At 49.2% G+C, this 11,936-nt stretch overlaps 1 protein-coding gene across 46 annotated transcripts in view; it reads left to right on the top strand.

Annotated features, from left to right (window-relative positions):
* Positions 1-11,936, top strand: part of CEP250 (centrosomal protein 250) — a 78,844-nt gene that overhangs the window by 38,741 nt on the left and 28,167 nt on the right. For all 46 annotated transcript variants that reach the window (XR_013399849.1, XM_028828360.2, XM_077951616.1 and 43 more), the window contains 8 exons: positions 6-140; positions 2,540-2,683; positions 3,951-4,084; positions 6,295-6,433; positions 7,425-7,767; positions 8,293-8,414; positions 9,755-9,875; positions 11,645-11,766. Coding sequence is in view for 45 of the 46 variants with exons in the window: in XM_028828360.2 (XP_028684193.2) it covers positions 6-140; positions 2,540-2,683; positions 3,951-4,084; positions 6,295-6,433; positions 7,425-7,767; positions 8,293-8,414; positions 9,755-9,875; positions 11,645-11,766 (1,260 nt within the window). In the remaining variant the exon portion in view is untranslated. The remainder of the gene's footprint in view (positions 1-5; positions 141-2,539; positions 2,684-3,950; positions 4,085-6,294; positions 6,434-7,424; positions 7,768-8,292; positions 8,415-9,754; positions 9,876-11,644; positions 11,767-11,936) is intronic.

Raw genomic sequence — 11,936 nt, forward strand, 5'->3', positions numbered from 1 at the left:
CACAGATGCAGCTGGAAACAGAGAAAGAGAGAGTATCCCTCCTGGAGACACTGCTGCAGACCCAGAAGGAGCTAGCAGATGCCAGCCAACAACTGGAACGGCTGAGGCAGGACATGAAAGTCCAGAAGTTAAAGGAGCAGGTATGGAGGGTGGACTCGTGAGTAGGGGAGAAAGGGGTACTCATTTACCCATTCTACCACGAAGAGTTCTTGGGCACTTCTTATGTGCCAGGCCCTGTGCTAAGTGCTGACACATGACAAGTACGTAAAGGTATGGCACAGGCCGGGTGGGGTAGATCACGCCTGTAATCCCAGCACTTTGGCAGTCCAAGGCGGGTGGATCACCTAAGGTCTGGAGACCAGCCTGGGCAACATGGTGAAACCCATCTCTACTGAAAATACAAAAATTAGCCGGGTATGGTGGCGGGCACCTGTAATCCCAGCACATTGGGAGGCCGAGGCGGGCAGATCAATTAAGGTCGGGAGTTCGAGACCAGCCTGGCCAACCTGGTGAAACCCCATCTCTACAAAAATACAAAAATTAGCTGGGCGTGGTGGCGTTTACCTATAATCCCAGCTGCTTGGGAGGCTGAGGCAGGAGAATCGCTCGAACCCAGGAGGCGGAGGTTGCAGTGAGCCAAGGTCACACCACTGCACTCCAGCCTGGGTGACAGTGCAAGACTCAAAAAAAAAAAGGTGTGGCACAGCAGTCAGTATGACAGACATTGCCCCTGCCCTCAGGGAACTTACATTCCTGTGGCAGAGATGGATGACAAATGAGCAGACACAAAGCAAATGAGATTATTACAGTTTGTAATAAGCGCTGTAAAGGAAATAGAGTGATACAACTGAGAGTGATTCAAAGGAGGTCAGTTTGCACTTAGTGGTCAGGGAAGGCCTCACTGAGAAAGTAACATCTGAGCTGAGACTTGAAGGTTAAAAACAAACCAGCTCTGGCTGGGCGCAGTGGCTCACGCCTGTAATCCCAGCACTTTGGGAGGCCAAGGCGGGCGGATCCTGAGGTCAGGAGATCGAGACCATCCTGGCTAACACAGTGAAACCCTGTCTCTACTAAAAATAAAAAAAAATTAGCCGGGCGTGTTGGCGGGCCCCTGTAGTCCCAGCTACTTGGGAGGCTGAGGCAGGAGAATGGCGTGAACCTGGGAGGCGGAGCTTGCAGTGAGCTGAGATCCGGCCACTGCACTCCAGCCTGGGCGGCAGAGCGAGACTCCGTCTCAAACAAAAAAAAAAAAAAAAAAAGAAACCAGCTCCGTGATACGACATAGGTGAACCTTGAAAATATCAGATTAAGTGGAAAAGCCCATCACAAGAGGCCATATATTATATATTATATGATTCCATTTATATGAAACACCAAGAACAGGCAACTCTATAGAGGCAGAAAGCAGATTTACGGTGGGGAGTGGGGTGGGAAATGGGGAGTGACAGTGAATGGGCACGGAGTTTATTTTGGGATTGATGGAAATGTTCTAAACTTGATTGCAGTGATAGTTGTACAACTCTGAATATCCTAAAACCCACTACATTGTATACGTTAAATGAATGAATTGTATGGTATATGAATTATATCTCAAGCCATGTAAAAGAAATGCCTGGCATGGGAAGAACACTTTAGGCAGAGGAAACACCTGTCACAAGGGCCCTGTGACACAGAAGAGGGGTTGGGAAGTTCAAGGACAAAAAGGAGGCAGTGTGGCTCCAGCTTGATAAACTCAGGGGCAAGTGGAGTGGTAGCCAGAAGCCCTTTGTCAACCATTGTAGGAGCTTGGATTTTGTTCTAAGGGCAGTGGGAAACTGTTGGGTGGTATGTATGTATTTATGTATTTGGGACTGAGTCTCACTCTGTCACCCAGGCTAGAGTGCAGTGGCACCATCTCAGCTCACTACAACCTTTGCCTCCCGGGTTCAAGCAATTCTTGTGCCTCAGCCTCCCAAGTAGCTGGGATTACAGGTGCCCACCACCACGCCTGGCTAATTTTTGTATTTTTAGTGGAGAAAGGGTTTCACCATGTTGGCCAGGCTGGTCTCAAACTCCTGACCTCAAGTGATCCACCCACCTCAGTTTCCCAAAGTGTTGGGATTACAGGTGTGAGCCACCGCGCCTGGCCAGTTGGGTGGTATTTAAAAAGCAGGGGTGGAATATGATTTATTTGTATATACATATACACATGCATATACATACCTGTGTATGTTTTTTTAAATACTTTAGCTGCTGAGTAGAGAATAGTGTGTGTGTGTGTTTTTAGGGGATCATGGCATCAAGTGGAAGTAGGGATACAGTTAGGAGACTGTTGCCATGGTCTGAGTGAGAGACTATTATCGACTCGTGGACCCTGACCAAGAAACCTGGGTGAGCCAATGCACTCTGTGAGGGAGGAGAGGGACTAGGAAGTGAGACGGTGAGGTGGAAACAATGTGGATTGCTGGCTCCTGCCTCAGCTTTTGCCACCCCACTAAAAAAAAACAGTATTTATACAACACGGATTTCCTTTACTCACTGATGTCTTATCCCTCTTCAGGAGACCACTGGAATGCTACAGACCCAGCTCCAGGAGGCTCAGCGGGAGCTGAAGGAGGCAACCCAGCAGCACAGAGATGACCTTGCTGCCCTCCAAGAAGAGAGCAGCTCCCTGCTACAGGATAAGATGGACCTGCAGAAGCAGGTCCCCTCCTCCTCCCCACCCAGTCCCATGGTCCTTCCCCAACACAGCCAGGCCTTCCCACTTCCTCCTGCAGGACAGGGAGAACCTTGGCCCTGCTGCCTGGTTTGGGAGGGTAGATGGGTGGGCCACAGTACTGAGTGGAAAATTAGAGGGTGCTCAGAGTTGAGCGTGTGCCTCTCAGAGCCCTGGGAGAGTGACTTCTTTCTCTGTAATGGTCGCAGAGCTTGTATTTTCCCCGGCTGTCTCAATTTCAATTGTTCTTTCCATCCTTGCCATAAATCTAATATTTTTACATACTAGGTTGCTTCTCAGAATCCTATATCAAATGATGTTCTGACTTTTTTTTTTTTTTTTTTTCTTTTTTTTTGAGACGGAGTCTCGCTCTGTCGCCCAGGCTGGAGTGCAGTGGCCGGATCTCAGCTCACTGCAAGCTCCGCCTCCCAGGTTTACGCCATTCTCCTGCCTCAGCCTCCCGAGTAGCTGGGACTACAGGCGCCCGCCACCTCACCCGGCTAGTTTTTTGTATTTTTTTTAGTAGAGACGGGGTTTCACCGCGTTAGCCAGGATGTTCTCGATCTCCTGACCTCGTGATCTGCCCGTCTCGGCCTCCCAAAGTGCTGGGATTACAGGCTTGAGCCACTGCGCCCAGCCTGACTTTTCATTTTTAAAAAAGCAATCACAATTCATGTTTTGCCTTTGGGAGTAGTTATAGTCAGCCTTTTTTTTCCTTCTTTTTGGTGGGGGAGACAGGGTCTCACTTTGTCGCCCAGGCTGAAGTGCAGATCCCAGCTCACTGCAGTCTTGACTTCCCAAGCTCAAGCAATTCTCCCACCTCAGCACCCTGAGTAGCTGGGACTACTGTGAGTAGCCATCACACCTGGCTAATTTTTAAATTTTTATAGAGACAGGGTCTCACTATGTTGCCCAGGCTGATCTCAAACTCCTGGTCTCAAGCAGTCTGCCTGCCTTGGCCTCCCAAAGCGTTGAGAATACGGGTGTGATTCACTGCACCTAGCCCAGCGAAAATTTTTATTTGTGCCTGCCTCTGTGCAGCGTATGTGAGGCTGGGAGGCAGATGACCAAGCCGAATTGTATTGAGGAAGGGGGTGGTTAAGAAGAGTGTGTAGGGATTGGTGGAACTGCCAGAACATTGGAAATGACCACTGACTATGGTAAACCTCAAAGGACCCTGAAGCCCTAGGTGAGGAGCATCTTCCCACTGGCCCCCTGCCCTGCCATCTTGATCTCCATGCCCTTAACTTTCCAGGTGGAGGACTTGAAGTCTCAGCTGGTGGCCCAGGATGACTCCCAGAGGCTGGTGGAGCAAGAGGTTCAGGAGAAGCTGAGAGAGACCCAGGAGTATAACCGAATTCAGAAGGAACTGGAGAGAGAGAAGGCCAGGTAGGCTAGATAGGCCATGGACGTGGCTATCTGGCTGCCATGGTTACTGTGATATTGAGAGTTGTTTGCTCAGGCCACCTTGCCTTTCATGTCTACAACTCTGGGATGTACATGTAGCCATGTGGAGAGGACATGGTTCCTGTCTTAAAAGCTTGAATTTCATTTATGTAGTAAATATTTCAAGAACACCCATTCTGCACCAGGCACCGTGCCTGGGGATATAGTGATACCCTGCGCCAATAGAATTTATAGTTTGGTGGGGAAGACATTAATCAAATAATAACTCAAATTTTTACAGATTATGACACATGGAGGAAACAGGGTGAGGTAGAAGAGACCTACTTTAGAACCGTTGTTAGGGAAGACTTTTCTCAGGAAGTTGCGTTTAAACTGAGCACTCAGCATGAAGTGGAGCTACCCATGTAAGAGGATGAGGGGGAGTTCTTTTTTTTTTTTTTTTTTGAGACAGAGTCTCGCTCTGTCGCCCAGGCTGGAGTGCAATGGCCAGATCTCAGCTCACTGCAAGCTCCGCCTCCTGGGTTTACGCCATTCTCCTGCCTCGGCCTCCCAAGTAGCTGGGACTACAGGCACCCGCCACCTCGCCCGGCTAGTTTTTTGTATTTTTTAGTAGAGACGGGGTTTCACCGTGTTAGCCAGGATGGTCTCGATCTCCTGACCTCGTGATCCACCCGTCTCGGCCTTCCAAAGTGCTGGGATTACAGGCTTGAGCCACCGCGCCCGGCCATGGGGGAGTTCTATTCTGTAAGAGGAGAAATCATGTGCAAAGGCCATGAGGCAGATAAAAGTTTACAGTGTTTGGTGGAACTGAAAGAGTGGTCGGAGCCTGATTGGATTGTGATTGGAGGTTGGTGAATGAGGAGAGTGGCATGAGCTGGGCAGGTCCACAGCATTCAGGATTTGGTAGGTCACAGCAAGAGGTTTGTAGTTTGAGTTTCATAGGAAACCGCTGGAGAATTTTAAGCAGGGAAATTGATATAATCCAACTTATGTATTTGAAGGGATTATAATGACATGAGACATCAGGAGTGATAGAAGACCATTCAGAGTGAAGAGCAGCTTGTATTCTTAGTGCTGCAGGAATTTGAGAAGGGGATGGGCTGGATGCGGTGTCCTGCGACTAATCCCAGCACTTTGGGAGGCTAAGGTGGGCAGATCACTTGAGGTCAGGAATTCAAGACCAGCCTGGCCAACATGTCTACTAAAAATACCAAAAAAATTAGCTGGGCATGGTGGTGGGTGCCTGTAATACCAGCTACTTGGAAGGCTGAGGCAGGAGAATTGCTTGAACCAGGAGGCGGAGGTTGCAGTGAGCTGAGATCACGCCACTGCACTCCCGCCTCAGTGACAGAGCGAGACTCCATCTCAAAACAAAACAAAAACACAGTTTGAGAAGGGACAAATCATTTTGGTGATGAAACTAGAGGCAGGACGACAAGTTAGGCTGGTACAGTCGTCCTGATGAGAGATCCTAAAGCTAAACCAAGGTAGGGTAGTGGGGATGAGGAGGAGAGAGGAGGAGAAGAGGTTTAAAGGATGTTAAGGGAGTTAGAAGCAATTGTATGTAATCATAGATTGCTATAGGTAGGTTGAAGGGAGAACTCTGGAGTGGTCAAGGTTCTATGTTGGGACACTGTGTGGATGGAAGTGCCATTCACTGAACTAGGGAACATAGTAGGAGATGATTGGGTGGGCAGGGGAGGAGAGGAGAGGGACGGGGAAGATTTGGACATGTTGAACGTGAGGTACTAATATAAGGTTTATGTGAAATTTGCCAGAGAAGAATAACTGTAAGGTTGATAGCTGGGCGTGGTGGCACATGCCTGTAATCCCAGCTACTCGGGAGGCTGAGGCACAAGAATCACTTGAACCCAGGAGGCAGAGGCTGCAGTGAGCTGCAATCGTGCCACTGCACCCCAGCCTTGCTCTGGTAACAGAGCAAGACTCTGTCTCAAAAACAACAACAACAACAACAAAAACCTGTGAGGTTGAAATGGGGCATCATCTGCAGGAAGTACCTAGGAGCACTTATAGTAAGTGTTCAGTAAATGATAGCTCTTATTGTTACATCATAATCATTATCATTACTATTTCTATTTTGATTATTAATGCTATCTCTAGAATACTCCGATGAGAAGGTAATTTTTCATTCCCTAAGAGAATGGCCCAGCACTCTGACCCCTCTCTTTTAGTCTGACTCTGTCACTGATGGAAAAGGAACAGAGACTCCTTGTTTTACAAGAAGCTGACTCTATTCGACAACAAGAGCTGAGCGCCCTGCGGCAGGACATGCAGGAGGCCCAGGGAGAACAGAAAGAGCTCAGTGCCCAGGTACTTCCCACTCTGGTTATGAGCCCTGCATCCCTGGCAGAAGCCTGATCCTGAAGCGGTGGATTGATTGCTCTGAGTCCTCTCATGGAGAGGACCCATCTATTTTTCCTGATTACAGGGTAGGCTGGTGCCTCAGTACCCCTACAGGAGGGGGAAGCCAGGACTAGAGAAGGTGGGGGCTTGGGAACCTGACCCAGAGATGGGCATGGCTCCTGTAAACCTGACAGCCCAGAGCAAAGTGCACACAAGGATGGAGCCCACACAGGCCTGGTTCCAGCACAGCCACTTCCAACTGTGCTGGGTCTGGTTGGCAAGATGTAGCAGGGAGAATGAGCAACCAGAAATACTCCAGATCAGGCAGGCAGCAGCAAGACTTCCAGGTACTCAGTCTGCCCACATCAGAACCCCAGATGTATACAGAGGAAAGATGGATCTAGGAGGGAAGGAAGAGCCAGATGGTGGATTGCAGGGGTTAAGGGCACACAGGTTTGGCTGTTCAACAGTCTTGAGTTTGAATGTAAGTTGTACCACTTTCTAATTGTGTGAACATCAGCTTCTTCATCGATAAAACAAGGGTGATAATTCTTGTTCCTAATTCCTATAACCATTATAGGAGTATATAAAGTGTCAGGAACACAATAAGCATTCAGTACATGGTAGCTATATTATTGTGACTGGTCTTACTAGGCGCAGTGTCGGGGTTTCATGGCAGAGTTCTGATCTTAGCAGGGAGCCAGCAAGCCAGAGAGCCAGGGCTGTAACCCATTAGCATAGCAGCTTGGGCCCAGGTGTTCAGTAGTCGGCAGGCAGCCAGGTGTTAGATCTAGGGTAACACTCATTTCAGAGCCCCTCTACCTACCTGAGAGCTGAGCTGAAATCCTCCCAGCCCTGATCAGAGTTTGTAAAAGGATTGAGTGGGGTCTGGCCTGGGAAGGCCTGAGGAGAGGATATCCACTTCCTGCTTATAGTATGTACAATTCCTCCTTGGCAGATGGAATTACTAAGGCAAGAGGTGAAGGAAAAGGAGGCTGACTTTCTGGCCCAGGAAACACAGCTGCTGGAGGAGCTGGGGGCATCTCGTATCACGGAGCAGCAGCTGCGAGCTTCCTTGTGGGCCCAGGAAGCCAAGGCAGCCCAACTACAGCTGCGACTGCGCAGCACAGAGAGCCAGCTAGAAGCACTGGCCACGGAGCAGCAGCCCGGGAACCAGGCCCAGGCCCAGCTGGCTAGCCTCTACTCTGTCCTGCAGCAGGCCCTGGGGTCTGTTTGTGAGAGCAGGCCTGAACTGAGTGGTGGGGGAGACTCTGCTCCTTCCCTCTGGGGCCTTGAGCCAGGTGAGACAGCCACTCCAGAACTAGGTCCTTTGGGCCAAAGCCAGGCCTGGCTCCCAGGGGAAAGAGAGAGGAATGCTATTTGTTAGGCCATATTGCTTCGGGGTTAAGATTACACACTTGGGAATTAATTCTGAGTTTAAGCCCCAGCTCTACTGTTTGCTAGCCATGTGTCCTTGGGCAAGTCACCTATCCTCTCTGAGCTTGATTTTCCTCAACTACAAAATGAGGATGTTAAAAGTACTTACCTTATAATTTCATCAAGGAGTCATGAGGTTGCAGATGTGAATCGCTTACACGGTTCCTGGCACTTATTAAGTGTGTAATAAGCGATAGCTGGCGTTGTCTAGCACCCACCATAGTGCCTGGCCCATACTTAAGGAGAAAATATGTGATGAGCGAACTGCTGAGAAGAGGTTCTTTGCGGAGAGGAGGGACCAATGGGAAGGCCAGGGCTGTGTTTGGGGAGGTCTGGCTGTTTCTTTTCATAGTGGCAGCTAGGTGAGGAGGTTTTCCTCTTTTTTTCAGACCAGAATGGAGCTAGGAGCCTCTTGAAGAGAGGGCCCCTGCTGACTGCTCTCTCCGCTGAGGCAGTAGCATCTGCCCTCCACAAGCTTCATCAAGACCTGTGGAAGACTCAACAGACCCGGGTATGTTTCTCTGCTCCCCTTTCCTGAACTCTACATCCCTCGAAAAGCATGAGGCAAAGATGTATGAAGCAGTTTGACCTATTTTATTCCTGAGATCAAGTTGGGATGAGTTTCACCTCTATCACTTACCCCCTGGCAACTACAAATGAAGCATTTGGAGTTCCTGGGCCTTGTTTTCCCTTGCAGAGTAGGGCAGATAGTGCCTGCTCAGGGTTTTGAGGATTAGATGAGTGAGGATCTTGAATGAGCCCTGTAAACCAAAAAACCCTGGGTAGGCCAGGCACTGTGGCTCACGCCTGCAATCCCGTGCTTTGGGAGGCTGAGACATATGGATCACCTGAGGTCAGGAGTTCAAAATCAGCCTGGCCAACATGGTGAAACCCCATCTCTACTAAAAATACAAAAATTAGCCAGGGGTGGTGATGGGCGCCTGTAATAATCCCAGCTACTTTGGAGGCTGAGGAGGAGAATCACTTGAACCTGGGAGGTGGAGGTTGCAGTGAGCCAAGATTGTGCCATTGCACTCCAGGCTGGGTAACAAAAGTGAAACTCCATCTTAGGAAAAAAAAAAAAAAGAAAAAACCTGGGCAGATGTGTGGTGTGTGGTATTGTTTTGCATCGTTTTCCACTCAGCTGTGAATGTATTCTTGGTACCTAGACTTCCAAGAGAAACCCTAGAAATTGATGACCACTGAGATTTGAGGTTGGCATTTATAGGCACGTTCAAGGCCTAGGTCTGAAAGATCTCATAAATTCCACCTCACAGTGAACCTATCAATCAATACAAATTGAGTGCGCCATCCATATGTCAGCCACTCTGAGCTGGGGATACAGAAGGGAGAAAGACCTGATCTCTGCCTAAAGAAGGCTTGTGACATGGTGGAGGAACCAAACTGCATTCTACTGGAAAGTAGAACTGAGAGAATTAATTGGATCAGTAACAGATGCAAGTGATGTACTGTTGGAACTAGGAGGAAGGGGCAATTCATCCTGATTTGGGAAGGGTCAGAAGGAAAGAAAAGATGACCTTTGGGCTAAGCTTTGAAGTAGGAGTGTTGAGAGGGAAGGTGTGACCCCTGGGCTACCTTTGAGCAGGAGCTCTGTTTCAAAAGAGATAGACAGGTCAGAAGGGCATTCTCACTCCATCCAAGTGGAACAGAGCCTGTCATCACTTCAGGGAGCTAAATGCACATGTGTTCAGAGGAAGTAACCCAGCAATCTGGGAGTAGGTCCACAATGGCAGCCCACCACAGAGGCTGAGAATGAGGAGGGAGCTTGAGCCCTGCATTGCTTTGTGGAAGATGAGGAACTCATGTTTAGCCATGCCCTTCCTTTCCCAGGATGTTCTGAGGGATCAGGTCCAGAAACTGGAAGAGCGTCTAACTGATACTGAGGCTGAGAAGAGCCAGGTCCACACAGAGTTGCAGGATCTGCAGAGACAGCTCTCCCAGAATCAGGAAGGTGAGAAACTCAAGACAGGCAGGGAGATTTAGAGGGAGGAGAAGGGATAGGTGGGGAGCCCAGAAGTGGCAGGCACAGGCCTAGCAGCTACTCTGTTTATTTTTATTTTATTTTATTTTTGAGATGGCATCTCACTCTGTCACCCAGGCTAGAGTGCAATGTCACTTCTACCTCTGCCTTCCAAGTAGCTAGGATTACAGGCACGCGCCACCAAGCCTGGCTAATTTTTTTGTATTTTTAGTAAAGACGGGGTTTCACCATGTTGACCAGGCTGGTCTTGAACTCCTGGCCTCAAGTGATCCGCCTGCCTCGACCTCCCAAGGTGCTGGGATTACAGGTGTGAGCCACCGTGCCCAGCTGCACTCCATTATTTACCCAGAACTGTGAGATGATATCTAGAGGCACTTCCAAAGGAGTGCTGACCCCCTTGAACTATTTTTTCTTCTACTTTGCTTGGCCTTTGAGGCCCATCCTGGAAGAAGAGATTAGGAGGAACAGATTTGGTGAACTGAAAGGAGGAAATGGCTGGGCTTCCATTTTCTGTCTCTAGATTTTTTTTTTTTTTTTTTTTGAGATGGAGTCTTGCTCTGTCACCCAGGCTGGAGTGCAGTGGTGTGATCTCAGCTCACTGCAACCTCCGCCTCCCAGGTTCAAGCAATTCTCCTGCCTCAGCCTCCCAAATAGCTGGGATTACAGACATCTGCCACCACGCCCGGCTAATTTATGTATTTTTAGTAGAGACAAGGTTTCATCATGTTGGTCAGGCTGGTCTTGAACTCCTGACCTCATGATCCGCCCACCTCGGCCTCCCAAAGTGCTGGGGTTACAGGCGTGAGCTACCATGCTTGGCCCTGTCTCTGTAGATTTAAAAATAAAAAAAAAAAATTGGAGACTCAGGGCCAGGACTATAAGAACATTATAAAACTCTGCATCTTTTGTCATCCATGTTACTTATTTTTATCATCTTCAACTGTGTCCTCCAAGTTAGCCTTTGGTCACTGAGGGATTATGAGCTTATTTGGGAGAAAGCAAGGAGAGGGGATCCGGGGAGGACATATCCATGTGCCAGCCAAGGACTGGAAAATGTCATGACTCCTTACAAAGGACAGTAGAGGAAGGGTCTTGAAGCTCAAGTTTCTACTGTAAAAGAGAAGAGTTAGCCAGGCATGGTGGTGGGAGGCTGAGGCAGGAGAATCACTTGAACCCGGGAGGTGGAGGTTGCAGTGAGCCGAGATTGTGCCACTGCATTCCAGCCTGGGCGACAGAGCAAGACTCCATCTCAAAAAAAGAAAAAAGAGAAGAGGACAACTTGGGTCTTGGCCTTTTTTGAGACCGTTTGAGGGTTCCCTGAGAGCCACAAAAATAGTGAGATTCCAACGCCTGCTGCAGAAATGGTGGGCAGTCAGCAGAGCCACCCAGGTCTCTAGGAGCTCCTGCACAATTATAGGATTGGGGGCTAGAAGGGACCTCCAGTGTCATCTGGCTCAACCCTGTCTGGAATTGAGGGCCAAGGCTCTCTGTGATGAGGATGAGGACGTATTGGGATGATTACCAGGCAATGCTGGGGCTGGCAGCAGCAGGGAGTACTGCCAGGCAAATAGAAGCAGCTGGCAGATGGTTGATGTCTCTAGGACACTGGATAGAATTCTCTCCTTGGCCTTCCTCCCCTTTGAATCTGTTCCCCATCCTCCATCTGCATCTATATCCCTCTTTTCCCCCACCCCAAACATGGGTCTTACTCCACTACGTCTCCTCTCCTCTTCTCAAAGAGAAATCCAAGTGGGAAGGAAAGCAGAACTCCCTAGAATCTGAGCTGATGGAACTACATGAAACTATGGCATCCTTACAGAGTCGCCTGCGGAGAGCAGAGCTACAGCGAATGGAAGCCCAGGTAAAGTGTTACTGGTTTCAGGGAGGAGTTTGCCTCAGGAGTAGTCCCTTGGGCCCACCTTGGCCTGTGGTCATGTGTCCCACTTCCTTCAGCAAGTCTATCAGTTCCTCTGGCTGTCTCCATGTCCCTGGGGGCCATTATTAAGGTTCCAGTTAATCCTCCTTCAGTTG

The sequence above is a fragment of the Macaca mulatta genome, chromosome 10 (assembly GCF_049350105.2).
Source record: "Macaca mulatta isolate MMU2019108-1 chromosome 10, T2T-MMU8v2.0, whole genome shotgun sequence".
NCBI classification, from domain to species: domain Eukaryota; kingdom Metazoa; phylum Chordata; class Mammalia; order Primates; family Cercopithecidae; genus Macaca; species Macaca mulatta.